Source organism: Lynx rufus, unplaced genomic scaffold (genome assembly GCF_022079265.1).
Source record: "Lynx rufus isolate CCGP_SWC_20201006 ecotype Redwood Valley unplaced genomic scaffold, mLynRuf1.p SCAF_58, whole genome shotgun sequence".
Lineage (NCBI taxonomy): Eukaryota > Metazoa > Chordata > Mammalia > Carnivora > Felidae > Lynx > Lynx rufus.
In genome coordinates, this window is record NW_025814876.1 from 1 (window position 1) to 16195 (window position 16195).

Consider the following 16195-nt stretch of genomic DNA (forward strand, 5'->3'; position numbering starts at 1 on the left):
GGGGTTTCCGAACCGCCTCGCCGCGAGGTGACCGCTGTGCCGCAGAGGCCTGCACACCCGACTGGGCCAGGGCCTCGTGGTTCAGAACAACCTTCCCAGGCTCGGGGTCCGGCCGACACCTGCGGGCGGTGGGGCGGGGGGGCCTCGGCTCCGGCAGGCCTGGGGGCCCGAGCCCACCGGGGCACACTGAGCCCCCTGCCCTAGGAGCCTGGATCCTGACCAGCGCGCTCCGTGTGGGCCTCGCCCGGTACGTGGGCCAGGCCGTGCGTGACCACTCGCTGGCCAGCACGTCCACCGAGGCCCGCGTGGTGGCCATCGGCGTCGCCTCGCTGGGCCGCGTCCTGCACCACCAGCTTCTGGATGACGCCCGGGTAAGCGTCCGTCTTGGAGCGCCGAGCCGCCGGGCAAGTTGGGCCTGGGAGGCGGGGAGGGGCTCGTGGCCCCCAGATACACCCACCCCAGGGTAGGAGGCACGCCGAGGGAAGCCACCGGTGCTCTCTCCGAGGCCGACCACACCCCACCATCTGGTTATTCGGCAAACCAGACACCCTCCACGTGCCAGGCCTGCAATGGACAGAGTAGCTCCTACGCCGGGGGGCTCACAGGCTCAGGGAGTGAGGCAGGGACCCCGAAGGACCGAGATACTGAAGTGAAGCTGTAGGAGGAGCGGGGGGGAGGGAAGAAGGGGAGGAGGGAGAAGGAGGAGGAGGAGAGAAAGGAAGAGGAGGGAGGGGGAGGGGAAGAAGAGGGGACTAGGAGGGAAGAGGGAGAGGAACGGGGGAGGGGGGAGAGAGGAAGGGGAGGAGGGAGGAGGGGAGGAGGAAGGAAGAGGAAGGGGCTAGGAGGGAGGGGGGAGGGAGGAGGGGAGGGAGGAGGGGAGGAGGAGGGGAGGGAGGAGGAGGAGGAGGGAGGAGAAAGAGGAGGAGGAGGGAGACGCAAAGGAGGAAGGAGAGGAGGAAGGAGGGAAGGGAGAAGAGGGAAGAGGGAGAAGGGGAGGGAGGAGGAAAGGAGATGGATAAAGGAGGAGGGGAGGGAGGAAGGGAGGGAGGAGGAGAGGGAGGGGAAGGAGGAGACAGGAGGAAGAAGGAGAGGAGGAGGGTGGAGGGGAAGGAGGAAGGGAGGAGGAGTGAAGGGAGGAAGGAGGAGGGGAAGAGGAGAGGGAGAGGAGGGAGGAGGGGGAGGGGAAGAAGAGGGGACTAGGAGGGAGAGGAACGGGGAGGGGGAAAGAGAGGAAGGGGAGGAGTGGGAGGAGGAAGGAAGAGGAAGAGGTGGGGTTAGGAGGGAGAGGGGAGGGAGGAGGGGAGGGAGGGGAAGGAGGAGGGAGGAGAAAGAGGACGGGGAGGAGGAGGGAGACGCAAAGGAGGAAGGAGAGGAGGAAGGAGGGAAGGGAGAGGAGGGAAGAGGGAGAAGGGGAGGGAGGAGGAAAGGAGATGGAAAAAGGAGGAGGGGAGGGAGGGGAAGGAGGAGACAGGAGGAAGAAGAAGCGGAGGAGGGAGGAGGGGAAGGAGGAAGGGAGGAGTGAAGGGAGGAAGGAGGAGGGGAAGAGGAGAGGGAGAGGAGGGGGAGGGGAAGAAGAGGGACTAGGAGGGAGAGGAACGGGGAGGGGAAAGAGAGGAAGGGGAGGAGTGGGAGGAGGAAGGAAGAGGAAGAGGTGGGGTTAGGAGGGAGAGGGGAGGGAGGAGGGGGAGGAGGAGGGGAGGGAGGGGAAGGAGGAGGGAGGAGAAAGAGGACGGGGAGGAGGAGGGAGAGGCAAAGGAGGAAGGAGAGGAGGAAGGAGGGAAGGGAGAGGAGGGAAGAGGGAGAAGGGGAGGGAGGAGGAAAGGAGATGGAAAAAGGAGGAGGGGAGGGAGGGGAAGGAGGAGACAGGAGGAAGAAGGAGCGGAGGAGGGAGGAGGGGAAGGAGGAAGGGAGGAGTGAAGGGAGGAAGGAGGAGGGGAAGAGGAGAGGGGGAGGAGGGGGAGGGGAAGAAGAGGGACTAGGAGGGAGAGGAACGGGGAGGGGAAAGAGAGGAAGGGGAGGAGTGGGAGGAGGAAGGAAGAGGAAGAGGTGGGGTTAGGAGGGAGAGGGGAGGGAGGAGGGGAGGGAGGGGAAGGAGGAGACAGGAGGAAGAAGGAGAGGAGGAGGGTGGAGGGGAAGGAGGAAGGGAGGAGGAGTGAAGGGAGGAAGGAGGAGGGGAAGAGGAGAGGGAGAGGAGGGGGAGGGGAAGAAGAGGGACTAGGAGGGAGAGGAACGGGGAGGGGAAAGAGAGGAAGGGAAGGAGTGGGAGGAGGAAGGAAGAGGATGAGGGTGGGGTTAGGAGGGAGAGGGGAGGGAGGAGGGGGAGGAGGAGGGGAGGGAGGGGAAGGAGGAGGGAGGAGAAAGAGGACGGGGAGGAGGAGGGAGACGCAAAGGAGGAAGGAGAGGAGGAAGGAGGGAAGGGAGAGGAGGGAAGAGGGAGAAGGGGAGGGAGGAGAAAGGGAGATGGAAAAAGGAGGAGGGGAGGGAGGGGAAGGAGGAGACAGGAGGAAGAAGGAGCGGAGGAGGGAGGAGGGGAAGGAGGAAGGGAGGAGTGAAGGGAGGAAGGAGGAGGGGAAGAGGAGAGGGGGAGGAGGGGGAGGGGAAGAAGAGGGACTAGGAGGGAGAGGAACGGGGAGGGGAAAGAGAGGAAGGGGAGGAGTGGGAGGAGGAAGGAAGAGGAAGAGGTGGGGTTAGGAGGGAGAGGGGAGGGAGGAGGGGAGGGAGGGGAAGGAGGAGACAGGAGGAAGAAGGAGAGGAGGAGGGTGGAGGGGAAGGAGGAAGGGAGGAGGAGTGAAGGGAGGAAGGAGGAGGGGAAGAGGAGAGGGAGAGGAGGGGGAGGGGAAGAAGAGGGACTAGGAGGGAGAGGAACGGGGAGGGGAAAGAGAGGAAGGGAAGGAGTGGGAGGAGGAAGGAAGAGGAAGAGGTGGGGTTAGGAGGGAGAGGGGAGGGAGGAGGGGGAGGAGGAGGGGAGGGAGGGGAAGGAGGAGGGAGGAGAAAGAGGACGGGGAGGAGGAGGGAGACGCAAAGGAGGAAGGAGAGGAGGAAGGAGGGAAGGGAGAGGAGGGAAGAGGGAGAAGGGGAGGGAGGAGGAAAGGAGATGGAAAAAGGAGGAGGGGAGGGAGGGGAAGGAGGAGACAGGAGGAAGAAGGAGCGGAGGAGGGAGGAGGGGAAGGAGGAAGGGAGGAGTGAAGGGAGGAAGGAGGAGGGGAAGAGGAGAGGGGGAGGAGGGCGAGCCCAGCACACGGCCAGCAGGTGGCAGCATTGCTCAGGGAGCAGTGTGGGGAGGGGTCTGCCCGATTCCCAGCCAGCGCAGACCAGACATGGGGACCTGGATTCCAGGGCCCTGCCCAGGACTGGTTCCCAATGGACCCAGGCCCCATCCGGACACCGGCCCGCAAGCCTGGGTGACCCCGGCAAGTGGCCTCTGCTCCCCGCCCAGAGTCTGTCCGAGGCAGGGCCTGGCAGCCCCACGGCCCTGGTTCTGTCCAGAGGACCCACTGGCCGCACACACCCCCCCCCCCCCGCCACGCCCCTGGGCCCCAGGCGCCGGCAGCCCGGCCCTCCCTCCCTCTGGGGGTGGGGACAGGCCTGGGCAGAAGAACCCTCATTTAGGACTCACGGTGGGGGGGGGGGGGTCCAGGAGGACAGCCCTGTCCACTACCCCCGTGGACGAAGGCAGCAGCCGGGGCCCCCTCTGCTCCCTGGACAACAACCACGCCTACTTCGTCCTGGTGGAGCCTGGGCCTCCCGGGAAGGGGGACGGGCCGACGGAGCTGCGGCTGAGGCTGGAAAAGCACATCTCGGAGCAGAGAACCGGCTATGGGGGTGAGACCTGTCCCGGGGCAGGTGGTGGGGGGGGTGGTCATGGGGACACGGGGTGTGCGCATTCCGGGCTGAAGGCACTGAGCGTGCCTGAGTGTGGAGACCTGGCCTCTGGGGGTCTGGGATGGGAAGCGGTCAGTGCGTTGGTGGGGGCGCAGCTAGGAGTTTGGCCCCGCCGGGCAGCGACATTCCTGCCGGATGACAGAGTTGCTGGTTTGTTCGCCCGCCCCGGGGCTCCCCGGGGGCGGGGGTGGGGGGGGCTCGGGGCTTGGGAAGGAAACGCATTTGCGAGCTTTGAAAGGCCTGGTTTCCTCGACGAGCCAAGCTAGCCACGAGGTACGCTGCCACCAGAGGGCAGTGTTGCCCAAGGAACGGATGTGACTGTGGCCAGAGGTGGGTTTGAAAGCTGGGTTTCTAGTATTAAGAAATACCAGCGCGTAAGTAAAGTGTATACACACGATATATAACTGCCTACGATATTTATAAACAGCCTAAATATCTGTTAACTGAGTATTCTTTAAGAATAAAAACACGGTCGAGGCCCGCGTTTAGACCACGTCGGTGGTGGGGGGCTCCGGCTCGCTGAAGCCTGGACGGCACGCACCGGTCTGTCCCCTAGATTCAACGAGGAGGCCGCTCTGGGAGTCAGAGGGGCCCGCCGCTCCCTGCCTCCCCGGCGTCCTCCCCGCGTCGGGAGTCTCGTTTCCGGCTAACGTTTGGGGGCGAAGCTGACCAAGGCCCCTCCCCTACTCTTTGGTTTGCTCCCGCGGGCCTGCAGGGCGATCGGCAGAGCTTTCTGCCACGACGGGAATGGAGGCGCTTGAAACGTGGCTGGTGCAGCCAGGGATTGAGTGTTTCACTTCGCTTACGTTCCTCTGTGTCTAAATATCTGTGAGCGGCCCCACTGGGCAGTGGGGTGCGGGGCTGACGTCCTTGTCCCCAAGCGAAGGGGCTCGTGTCTGGATGTGATATGCAGCCTGCAGCCCACACTTCACTAGAAAAAGCCTCCGGGCAGGCGTCTCCCTAGATAATGTTGGGGGTGATGGCCAGCGGCCTGGGTGCCCACCCCACGGGGAGGCTGCCAGGGTCCCCACTTGCTCGGACACCTGGGAGGACTTGGCCGGCGCTCTGTCCGCAGGCACCAGCAGCATCGAGATCCCCGTCCTCTGTCTGTTGGTCAACGGCGACCCCAGCACCCTGGAGGTAGGGCAGGGGAGGGAGGTGGGGGCCTGGCGGGAGCCCCCTCCCCGGCCTGGGACGCGGTACCTCTGGCACGTGGGCCCAGGGCGGCCCCTGAGCTGACTCGGGGTCCACTCTCCCCGCCACGCCGCCTCAGAGGGTCTCCAGGGCCGTGGAGCACGCTGCCCCGTGGTTGATCCTGGCAGGCTCAGGGGGCATCGCGGACGTGCTGGCTGCCTTCGTGAACCAGCCCCACCTCCTGGTGCCCCAGGCGGTGGAGAAGCAGTTCAAAGAGAAGTTTCCCGGAGAACGTTTGTGCTGGGAGGATGTCATGCACTGGACCCAGCTGGTAGGGGCCCCCCCCGCAGGACGAGGCCCCCCTCCCGGGTGGGCCGCTCCCCGGGGGGAAAGTCCTGCTGGGCGTCTCCGTGCCCCCTGTCCACGAGGAAGGGCCCAGCCTCCTCCCTTTCCCAACAAAGCCTCCAAGCCCGCCCTGGCTTCAGGCCCCTGGCCTGCCCCCTGCCCCCAGGGCCACTCAGGGCCTTTGTCCCGGTGTCCCAGCTGCAGAACATCACCTCCCACCCACACTTGCTCACCGTGCACGACTTCGAGCAGGAGGGCTCCGAGGAGCTGGACACCATCATCCTCAAGGCCCTGATAAAAGGTGAGGGCGCAGGGGCAGGGGGTGAGCGGGGGCGCCAGCTGTGCAGGGCTGCTCCCCGCACCCGCCCCCGCCCCGTCCTGGGCCTCACCCTCCAGGATCTGACACGGGCATGGGGCCGGGCCACCGCCCGGGGACCACGTCAATCAGCAGCCAGGACTCCCGGGACGGCACCCCTCTGCCGTGCGTGTGTGTGTGTGTGTGTGTGCGTGTGCTCACGCATGCACCTGTGTGCGTCACGTGCGGGCGTGTGCCTGTGTGAGTGAGCGTGTGCCTGAGTGCCTGTGCCTGCGTGCGGGGCCCAGTGCTCGCTTTTCCAGCAGCACATGTAACAAAACTGGAACGACACAGGGATGGCCCTGGCTTCTGTGCAAATTTGTCCAGCGTTCTGTGCTCGACAAGTTTCAGTTTGACATATCTTACTGTAATTTAAGAAACTGAAGCGTTCAATCCAGCGGCTTTTAGTGCATTTGCGAGTTGTGCGGCCATCCTCAGTGTCTAATTCCAGAACGTTTGCATTGCCCCAAAGGCAGTCTGGCACCAGTCAGTCACTGCCCGTTTCCCTGGCCCCCGGTGGCCACCGGCTCGCTTTCTGCGTGGACGGATTTGCCCCTCTGGGGCCCTTCCCATCCGTGGGCTCCCGCCGTGGGCCGTGTTCGGCTCCCTCCTCTGAGCCCGTGTTTCTGGAGAGCACCCACGCTGTGGCCTGCTGGTGCCTCCCTGCTTTCCAGGGCCGAGGGACACTCCACGGAGCGGAGGGACCGCCTGTGTCTCTCTGTTCCTCGATGACAGACACTGTGCTGTCCCCGCTGTTTGGCTGCCCCTCGAAAGGCTTTTCATGGCGGAGACGCACCGTGCCGAGGGCCTGACCTCGGGCAGCCAGACACAGACCCAGGCCGGGAGGGGCAGGGGGGCCGGGACGCCCTCGACGGCGGGGGGCCGGGGGGGGGGCCGGAAGCTCCTCCAGACAGACCGTCCGCTCCCCCCGGCTCCGCTCCCCCCGTCCCGTCGGGGTCCCGGGAGCCATCATCTCTGCCGACAACCTCGCGACGCCGTGGGCCTCTCGCCGTCGTCGCTCAGGGGGCGTGACGCGGGCCACGGCTCCAGGGCTGCGTGTCCCGAAGACCACCGCGAGGGGCCCTGGGCTCGCCGCTCACCTCCCGCCCGCTCTGCCCGCAGCCTGCAAGAGCCACAGCCAGGAGGCGCAGGACTACCTGGACGAGCTCAAGCTGGCCGTGGCCTGGGACCGCGTGGACATCGCCAAGAGCGAGATCTTCAACGGGGACGTGGAGTGGAAGGTGCCCGCCCGCCCACCCGCCGGCCGGCGCCTCCGGAGCCTCGCCTCTGGCCAACACAGGGGCGAGCGCCGAGTTGAGGGCCTGGGGGCAGGCGGCGCCCCGAGGGCCCCTTCTGCCCCACGCGGCCGGGGGGCGGGGGGGGGGGCAGGGAGGCCACGGCTCCCGCTCACTCGGCCCCTCTCCCCGCCCCGGGCGTGTCGGGTGGCGGCCCCAGTCCCGCGACCTGGAGGAGGTGATGATGGACGCGCTGGTGAGCGACAAGCCCGAGTTCGTGCGCCTCTTCGTGGACAACGGCGCCGACGTGGCGGACTTCCTGACGTTCGGGCGGCTGCAGCAGCTGTACCGCTCGGCGCCCCCCAAGAGCCTGCTCTTCGACCTGCTGCGGCGCAAGCACGAGGAGGGCCGGCTGACGCTGGCCGGCCTGGGCGCCCAGCAGGCCCGCGAGCCGCCCGAGGGCCCGCCCGCCTTCTCCCTGCACGAGGTGTCCCGCCTGCTCAAGGACTTCCTGCACGACGCCTGCCGCGGGCTCTACCAGGCGGTGAGCGGGGCCCGGGCCGGGCGGGGCGGGGCGGGGCGGGGTGGGGCGGGGCGGGGCCACCCTGACGCTGACGGCCCGGTCCCGCAGGAGCGGGGCCCGGCCGGGCGGCCCGAGGCCCGGAAGGGGCTGCTGGACCTGAACCGAAAGAGCGAGAACCCGTGGCGGGACCTGTTCCTCTGGGCCGTGCTGCAGAACCGCCACGAGATGGCCGCCTACTTCTGGGCCATGGTGGGTGGGCCCCGGACTGGGGGGGCGGGGGGAGCCGGGCAGGGGCGGCGTGGTGGGCGGCCTCCTCAGACCCCGTCTCCCAGGGCCAGGAGGGGGTGGCCGCCGCTCTGGCCGCCTGCAAGATCCTCCGTGAGATGTCCCACCTGGAGGCGGGGGCCGAGGGGGGCCGCGGCGGGAGCGAGGCCAAGTACGAGCAGCTGGCCCTGGGTGAGCCACCGGCCTGGCGGGGCGCAGCGGGGCTCTGGGCGGGGCCCTGGGCACACACCGGGTCCTGCTACCCCTCGGGACGTTTGGGGTGACTGACGGGGGAGGGAAGGGCCCTGGGCAGGTCGGGCGGGCAGGCCTCGGCAGCCCCCGGGGGGGGGGGGGGGGAGCGGGCGCAGGGCAGAGGAGGGAGGGGGCGCATGGGCGAGTGCGGGCGGCCGGCGCCCTCGGGCAGGCCTCTTCTCCGAGTGCTACCGCAGCAGCGAGGACCGCGCCTTCGCCCTGCTGGTGCGTCGGAACCGCTGCTGGAGCAGGACCACCTGTCTGCACCTGGCCACCGAGGCCGACACCAAGGCCTTCTTTGCCCACGACGGGGTGCAGGTGAGGGTCTGGCTTCGGGGAAGGCCGTCAGGGGCAAAGCGGACAGCAGACGGGAGGTGCCCCGGGAGCCCCCCTCCGCCACTCTCCGTGGCCGTGCCCCCCCCCCCCACTGCTTTCCACGTCCTGGCCGTACAGGGCAGGGGCTGCTCGGTTCCTGGACGGCACCTGCCTGGCTGCCTCCTTGTTGTCGCCAGCCCTTTCTCCACTTGGGGTCTCAGCAGAAGTGCTACCTCTTCAGCTCAGCCCTCCCAGACCCCCAAACCCGGCCTCCCCGTTGAAGGTTGTCCCCACCAGGATGGATGGCAGGTGGGGGGGGGGGGCGATGCTTCAGCCGAGCCTTGACGGGCACGCCCGGTGTCCGGCCCAGCATGGGCAGAGCTGTGGGGGGTGGGGACCGGAGGCTGTGCCTCTATTTCAGGCTTTCCTGACCAAGATCTGGTGGGGGAACATGGCCTCGGGCACGGCCATCCTGCGGCTGCTGGGGGCCTTCCTCTGCCCGGCCCTCATCTACACCAACCTCATCACCTTCAGGTCTGTTGGGTGCGGGCAGCCGCCGGGGGCGGTGGGGGGGCCCCACTGGCCAAAGACCCCGCCCACATCCCTCCCCAGGGCCCCCTGCGCTTCCTTTGCTGGCTGGGTGCTCCGGTGCCCTTCCCGCGGGCCCTGAGGGTGCCCCGTGCTCACAGCGAGGAGGCCCTGCTGAGGACGGTCCCCGAGGGCCTCCAGGAGCTGGACGGCCTGGACTCAGAGAGGAGCCTGCTGTGCAGCCCGGGCAGCCGGTGAGGGCCGGGGGGCGGGCCGGCCAGGGGGCTGGACTCACTCCGCGGGGCCCCTGCCGCCGGCCTCACCGCCGTCCGCGGTCTCTCCTCGCGGCGCAGGCGGGACGCGCTGACCGGGCCACCAAGGGCTCGGGGTGACCGAGGTCCACGTGCTGCCTTCCTGCTGACGCGCTGGCGGATGTTCTGGGGGGCGCCCGTGACCGTGTTCCTGGGGAACGTGGTCATGTACTTTGCCTTCCTGTTCCTGTTCACCTACGTCCTGCTGGTGGACTTCAGGCCACCTCCCCAGGGGCCGTCTGGGCCCGAGGTCACCCTGTACTTCTGGGTCTTCACACTGGTGCTGGAAGAGATCCGGCAGGTCAGTGGTGGGCCCTGCGCCCCCGCCCCCCCGCTCCCCTGCTCCCACTGGCCTGGACGGGGCGGGGCGTCCCCAGCCAGCTGTCGGTGGACCGTCCGCCCCTCTGCCCTCTGCCCTCTGCCCTCTGCCAGGGATTCTTCACGGACGAGGACGCGAGTCTGGTGAAGAAGCTCACCCTCTACGTGGAAGACCACTGGAACAAGTGCGACATGGTGGCCATCTTCCTGTTCGTCGTCGGCGTCACCTGCAGGTGTCTGGGGCCCAGAGGCCTGGGATGCGGGCCCCTCGGGTGGGCCGCTGGGCGGGCTGGCTTCAGGACGAGGCCTCGGAAGGCCTCAGAAGGCCCGGCTTGTCCTTGGCCCCCGTGCTGTGTGTCCTGGGGGAAGCTCCTTCCCCTCTCTGGGCACTAGCGGCACCCCCACTACGGCCCCCACCCCAGGATGCTGCCCTCAGTGTTTGAGGCGGGTCGCGCGGTCCTCGCCGTGGACTTCATGGTGTTCACGCTCCGACTCATCCACATCTTCGCCATCCACAAGCAGCTGGGCCCCAAGATCATCATTGTGGAGCGGATGGTGAGCCCCGGGTCCCGCCTGGGGGCCGGGGTGGGGGTGGGGGAGCTGGTGAAATAGCGCCCCCCCCCCCCCAGCCAGGCGGCCGCTAACGCTCTCCGTTCTTCCCCCAGATGAAGGACGTCTTTTTCTTCCTCTTCTTCCTGAGTGTGTGGCTGGTGGCCTACGGCGTGACCACACAGGCCCTGCTGCACCCCCACGACGGCCGCCTGGAGTGGGTTTTTCGCCGCGTCCTCTACCGGCCTTACCTGCAGATCTTCGGGCAGATCCCGCTGGACGAGATCGATGGTCAGCACGCAGCCCGCCTGGGGGGGGGGGGGGGGGGCGTGTCCCTGAGCCAGCTGGACACAAGATCCCCTGCTTCCTACGGTGCCGTCAGATGGGGTCCAGTTTACGGAGCCTCCTTTCAGAAGACCCTGGACGTGGGGCCCTTGAGAGGAGCCGGCTGAGATGGGGAGGCCCCTGAGGACAGTCCCCAGGCCCCACACACCTGCACAGGGTCGGGCCCAGCCCAGGGGCGGCTCCGGGAGGACTTTTGTTGGTCACAGAGACCTTTCCCTGTGGGCCCCAGGCTGGAAACTGAGGCACCAGGAGGCTGCAAGGCAGCCTCTGCTGGGGGGCCCGGAGGCCGGCCTGCTTTGGGATGGTTTGTGCCAGGGCAGGTGCCGCGGGGGCAGGGCCGAGGCCATTCCCGTCCGTCTGCAGGCGGCCTCTGTGCGGGGCCGAGGGCCAGCCAGCATAGGTTCCGAGACTGTCCCAGGACCGTGGGGACGGTGCGGGAGGCAGAGCCGCTCCGCCGTGGGGGCTGGTAGGTGTAGGGGAGCCCTGGCTTGGGGGCAAGCCCCCGACACGGCTGGGACTCGGTGAGGAGGAGGAGGAGAGGGAACCAGCCCCTCCAGGACGGTGAGCCAGCACCAGGGGCCGTTCACTCAGGCTGGTGCCGGACCAGGGCCACCGGGGCTCCAGGGCGCCCCCGGGCACATGGTGTGTGTCTAAGGCCGGGCCCCAGGCGCCGGAGCCAGTGAGACGAGGTCGGGTGCCCGCCACACGCACTGAGTGTCTGTCAGTGGGGTGAGAGTGTGAGGGGAGCGGACCCGAGCCGCCAAGATGGGGAGGGGCGTTGCCACCGTGGAAACCAGCTAACTGGGGTGTTCTGAAAGCCCCTTTCCTTGGACTGTTTTCTTAGCACCACCTCCCTCCTCCCTCCCCCCCCTCCACCGCCCAGCTGGGATTCCTTTGCTCATCCGGAGTGCTCCAGGCCCTGGCTGCCCTCCCCATTGGCCCCTGCCCAGCCCTGTACTGCAGGGACCCTCTGGAGGAGGGCAGGGGTGGGGTCACTCCCGGGGCCACCAGGGGAGGGCAGAGGTTGTGCAGACTTCCGGGGGTGGGGGGTGGACGGTCCTAGCCCCAGGGGCTGCCTCGGGAAGGCCTGAGTGCAGGCTGTGGCACAAAGTCCATGACTGGGGCCAGGTCGGGGCACAGCCCACCGTGCAGGCCCCTTCCCCTCCCGGGGCCTGGGCTTCCTGTCTGCTCAGGCCTCTGGGCCACACACCACCACGCGGGGCAGGGCTGTGGTGATTCACTAACGTGTGCACCCTGGGGTCCCGGAGCCCAGAGTGCCCCCCCACCCCTGCCGTCCGGTCCCCTTGTGCCAGGAGGGAGCCCTGGGGCGGAGCTCCTGGTCTGGCCTCCAGACCCACGGACACTTTAACTTCCAGCCTGGCCTCATGGCGCCTCTGAGAGTCACAGGGGTCTCACTGCTCCCGAGCCTGGGCGCAGGGGAGAGAGGAGGGTCCGGAATCGGCCCTGAGCAGACCTACAGGCCAGGGCAGGGCAGGGTCTGGGAAGATGCTGCTTCCCCACCCCCTTCTGCACGCTCGCAGCTCACCGTGGGCTCCTGGCACAGACTGACTCGGGGGACATTAGGAGAGGACCTCCCTCCAGAGAGGGAGCCACGGACACACGAAAACAGCCCCTGCCGGCCCGACACATGTGCACAGTGGGGACACGGGCACACAGGTGTAGACAGAGGGACAGAGGCCCCCAGTGTCACCTGGACTCGGTCACAGAGCAAAGACCAGGAGGGGCAGCCACAGAAACACAGCCGAACGTGTGGGCGTGTGCAGCGTCCACACGGGCACGCACACGGGCACGCGCACATACACAGCCTGCATGCTCACCCACTGATACCTGCTCCTTCCTTCCTTGCCTCCCATCCATGAGCATGAGGAGGGGACTGGCTGGTGAGGGGCCAGAGGTGTGATCCTCGGGCCCCCCAGGGCGTGCCTGCCCAGGGCGCAAGGCTCAGCCTGCTCCCAGACCCAGCATTCACTCCCACTGCCCGGAGAACATTCTTTGAGCTGGCATGGCCCAGAGATGCCGTGTCCACGGTGCCTGCCGCAATCAGTGCCAAGGGCTGCCTGGCCAGATGAGCTTTGGAGGTGATGCAGACTCGCCCCCCTGCTGGGTGCCATGTGACAGGCCTTAGTGTTATAAAGGCCCTGAGAAGTCCTGCAGGGGGAGACACGGTCACCCGTGTCTAGGGCAGCTTTCTCCAAACCAGCTTTGAGCACAGCCTTTGGTGCGGGGAGGTAGGGAATCCACACAACCACCAGCAGAAACTGGGGTCCTCTGTGCCCACCTGCCAAATGGCTCTGCCCTCAGAACGTGTGGCCCTGGCCATGACCCCAGTCAGGTGGAGGTGGAGAGTGGACCAGTGCCCCCAGGCTGACCATCCATCCGGTTTGACAGGACTGGGGTGTCCTGAGACGGGAACTTTCAGTGCTAAACCAGACAGTCCCCCCGTCAACCGGGACAGCTGGTCACCCGGCCAGGGGCTACGTCCCCGGGGGCCCCAGCCCTAGGGGGAGGCCCTCCAGATCCAAGGGTGCCCCTGTGGCCGCCCCGCCCCCACCACACCACTCCCGTTTCAGAAGCCCGTGTGAACTGCTCCCTACACCCCCTGCTGCAAGAGGGCTCAGCCTCCTGCCCTAACCTCTATGCCAACTGGCTGGTCATCCTCCTGCTGGTCACCTTCCTGCTGGTCACCAACGTGCTGCTCATGAACCTGCTCATCGCCATGTTCAGGTGCCCCCTCCCCCACGCTCCCCTCGTGGGCACCCCCAGGCCCGGCTGTCCCGGCCCAGACCTGCTCATCCCTCCGGCCCGGGGGCTGCGGGGGTCTCTCCACCCCCGGGAGGGGCTGGGGCCTGTGTGGGGAAAGGCCTGAGTCTGAGGGGTCACCCCAAACACTGGCTCCCCTTCCGCCGGGCCCCGGCTGCAGGCAGAGGGAGGGCAGGGCCCCGAGGAAGGGAAGGTCAGGGGGAGGGTCGTCCCCTCTGGAACCAGAGGCCCGGGCTTGTCCAGCAGAGCGGAAGGGGACCTGAGTGGACTCCATTCCAGACACACCCGCAGACACGGCCAAGTCGGTGATCTGAGATGATCACAGAAGAGGGCGCCCCCCGGCTCTGGCAACAGCTTGGGAGGAGAGGGGGTGCCCGTGTGTCCCCCATCACCCACACGCCGGCCCCACAGCTACACGTTCCAGGTGGTGCAGGGCAACGCGGACATGTTCTGGAAGTTCCAGCGCTACCACCTCATCGCGGAGTACCACGAGCGCCCCGCCCTGGCCCCGCCCTTCATCCTCCTCAGCCACCTGAGCCTGGCGCTCAAGAGGCTCTTCCAGAAGGGCGCTGAGCAGAGGCGGGCGCGCCTGGGTGAGGCCACAGGCCTGGACCCGGCCCGGCTGCCCCGGACTGCAGGGGGCGGGGGGGGGGGGGGGGGGGAGGGAGGGGCGATGTGCCCAGTGGGCAGGCGAGGAGAGGCCGCGCCCCTCCCTAACCCCCCCCAACCCCAGAGCCACTGGCACAGGGCTGAGCCTGGAGTTCTCTGCAGGGGGGCCGTCCCCCTCTCTCCACCTCACAGCCCGGGCTAGCCGTGGTGGCTGAGGCCCGCTGCCCTGGCCCTGGGCTCCCCTGGCCCCGAGGCCCACCTGGCTCTGGCCAAGCCTGTGCCGTCCCGACCTTCCCAGAGAGAGACTTGGTGGAGCCCCTGGACCAGAAGGTGGTCACCTGGGAGACGGTTCAGAAGGAGAACTACCTGAGCAGGCTGGAGAGACAGAGGAAGGACAGCAAGGAGGAGGTTCTGAGGAAAACCGCCCACAGGTGCGCGGGTGCCCCGGGACCCCGGGCCTGGGGGCAAGCGTCTGTGTCCCCTGCAGCGCCTCCCAAGGGAGGGCCGGACCCCGAGTGGGGCGCGGGGTGTCGGGCCCTCTCCTGCCCGTCACCTGAGGGTAGGGGGCCCTCACCCGCAGCCCTGCACCTGCCTGAGCTGGGCAGACCGAGGCTGGCAGGGGCAGGAGCCTGGCCTGCCCTGCTTTGGGGGGACGGGGGGGCCAATACAGGGGGTGTCCTCCCAGCTCTGGGGTCTCCCGAGTGGAATTCCTCCCCCCGTCCTCTGGGTCTCCCCCCAAAATGGTCCATCCCAACTGTCCAGGCGCCCGCGGCCCCTGCCTGCCTTTGTCCCCAACTCTTGCCCCCGTGGAACTCAGCCCCCATGGAGCTCCCAGGGAGGGCTCAGAAGGGCTCTCTGTACCCAGACCTGGGAATGAGAGAAAAGGACACCCCACCCAGAGAGGGTTCAGGGACCCCAAACCCACCCAAAGGGCCTCAGGGGAGGATGGGGAGCATCTGGGAATTTGGAGCGCCCTCTACCGACCAGCTTCTGCCACAGGGTGGACATCATGGCCAAGTACCTCGGGGGGCTGAGAGAGCAAGAAAAGCGCATCAAGCACTTGGAGTCACAGGTAGACAGGGAGACCTCGTGCCCTTCTCCTGGGAGGGGGCCCTCACCCGCAGCCCCGCGCCCAGGGCGGGCTGAGGCCCTGGAGAGGTCCACTACCTGTCCCTGTCCCCACAAGCAACTTCAGAGACACTGTGCCCTCCCTGGAGAGGGTTCTGGAAAACACATGCCCTCCCTGGAGTGGGTCCTGCACTCAAGACCCCTCACTGTCCACACTCCACACCCACACTCCTTCCCTCAGGCACAGCCAGCAGAGGGGAGGGTCACGGGGCAGCAGGGCCTGGGGCTGCCCCGGACGCCTCTCTCCTCTAGGTCGACTACTGCACAGCGCTCCTGTCCTCCATGGCCCAGGGCGGCTCCTACCGGAGTAAGCGGGGTGTGGGGAAGGCAGAGGGCGGGGAGGGGCACAGGCTGATATGCAGACGGGTGGAGGGCTGTCGCTGTGCCCCGTCGCTGCCTTCTCTGGGTCTCTGCTTCTCCCTGTCCTGGGAGGGGACTGGCCCAGGTCTCCGACGGCCCTCGGCTGGCCACAGTCCTTAGGGTGGGGCAGGTACCCTCTACCGAGGCCCATCGACTCAGCCAGGCGTGAGGGCTTGGCCAGGCCGACTCCGGGAGGCCCTGCCTGGCAGCACGCACGCCCCTGCCCTGCTTCCCCAGCCCTCGACCCAGAGCCACCAGATCTGTCCCCTGTTCACAGTAATGAGCTACCTCTCCCTTCCCCGGGCCCGCCCCACCGGACACCCAGCAGCTGAGGGGTCTTCCTTCCTCACCAGACTCTCAGAACACCGAAGACGGACACCAGCAAGCCTCTGCCGGGCACAGAGAGGGCGTGGGCAGCGGGGGGCACCCAGAGGCTGGCCGGCTGCTCTCGGACACCTGAGCATTTGGACTGTCAGCGCACCGGGCCCACCTCTCCCAGAGCCCCAGGCCTGGCCCTCTGGCCCAGACCAGGATGGGCAGGCGGGAACGTGGCCCTTAGCTGGCCGTCCTGGGCCCCTGAAGATACACTGAACTGCCCCTGCCTCCGGTGGAGCCCTCAGTGGGCTGTGGCTCGAGTGGCCTTGTCAAAAGGAACCACTCCTTGCCCTGCCTGGCACCTTCCCGGGACCTCCCTCCACCTGGGAGCATGGTGGGCCCTCTCCCAGGCCGGTGGAGAGCCCCGTGGGTCCCCATCCCGAACCGCCCGGCCTGGGCTGACAGCACTTGCTGAGTGCCGTGCCTAAAGCACCTCCCGTCTGTTGGGCAAGTCTCCCACCCACCCTGTGTTACCCGCCAAAAGACGGATTTGTCCAGAACATTAGTGGCTGCTTCTGCCCTTTAGGACCGGGGCCAGTGTTTACTACGCTCGTGGGCTCACACCCCGCACACCCCCAACTGCTCG

General features: G+C 67.7%; 1 protein-coding gene across 1 annotated transcript; it reads left to right on the forward strand.

The window, feature by feature from the left end:
• Nucleotides 1-204: 204 nt before the first annotated feature.
• On the forward strand, nt 205-15782 carry TRPM5 (transient receptor potential cation channel subfamily M member 5; the record flags this gene model as incomplete). Its single annotated transcript, XM_047101179.1, has 22 exons — nt 205-371; nt 545-657; nt 3638-3822; nt 4835-5022; nt 5156-5347; nt 5560-5662; nt 6839-6957; nt 7172-7723; nt 7807-7930; nt 8163-8308; nt 8727-8839; nt 8995-9087; nt 9187-9445; nt 9577-9695; nt 9885-10017; nt 10128-10302; nt 12948-13101; nt 13549-13730; nt 14045-14177; nt 14746-14818; nt 15127-15181; nt 15588-15782. Coding segments are annotated over 22 exons (3485 nt in total), but the record flags the coding sequence as incomplete, so codon positions are not given.
• Between the last annotated feature and the right edge of the window lie 413 nt (nt 15783-16195).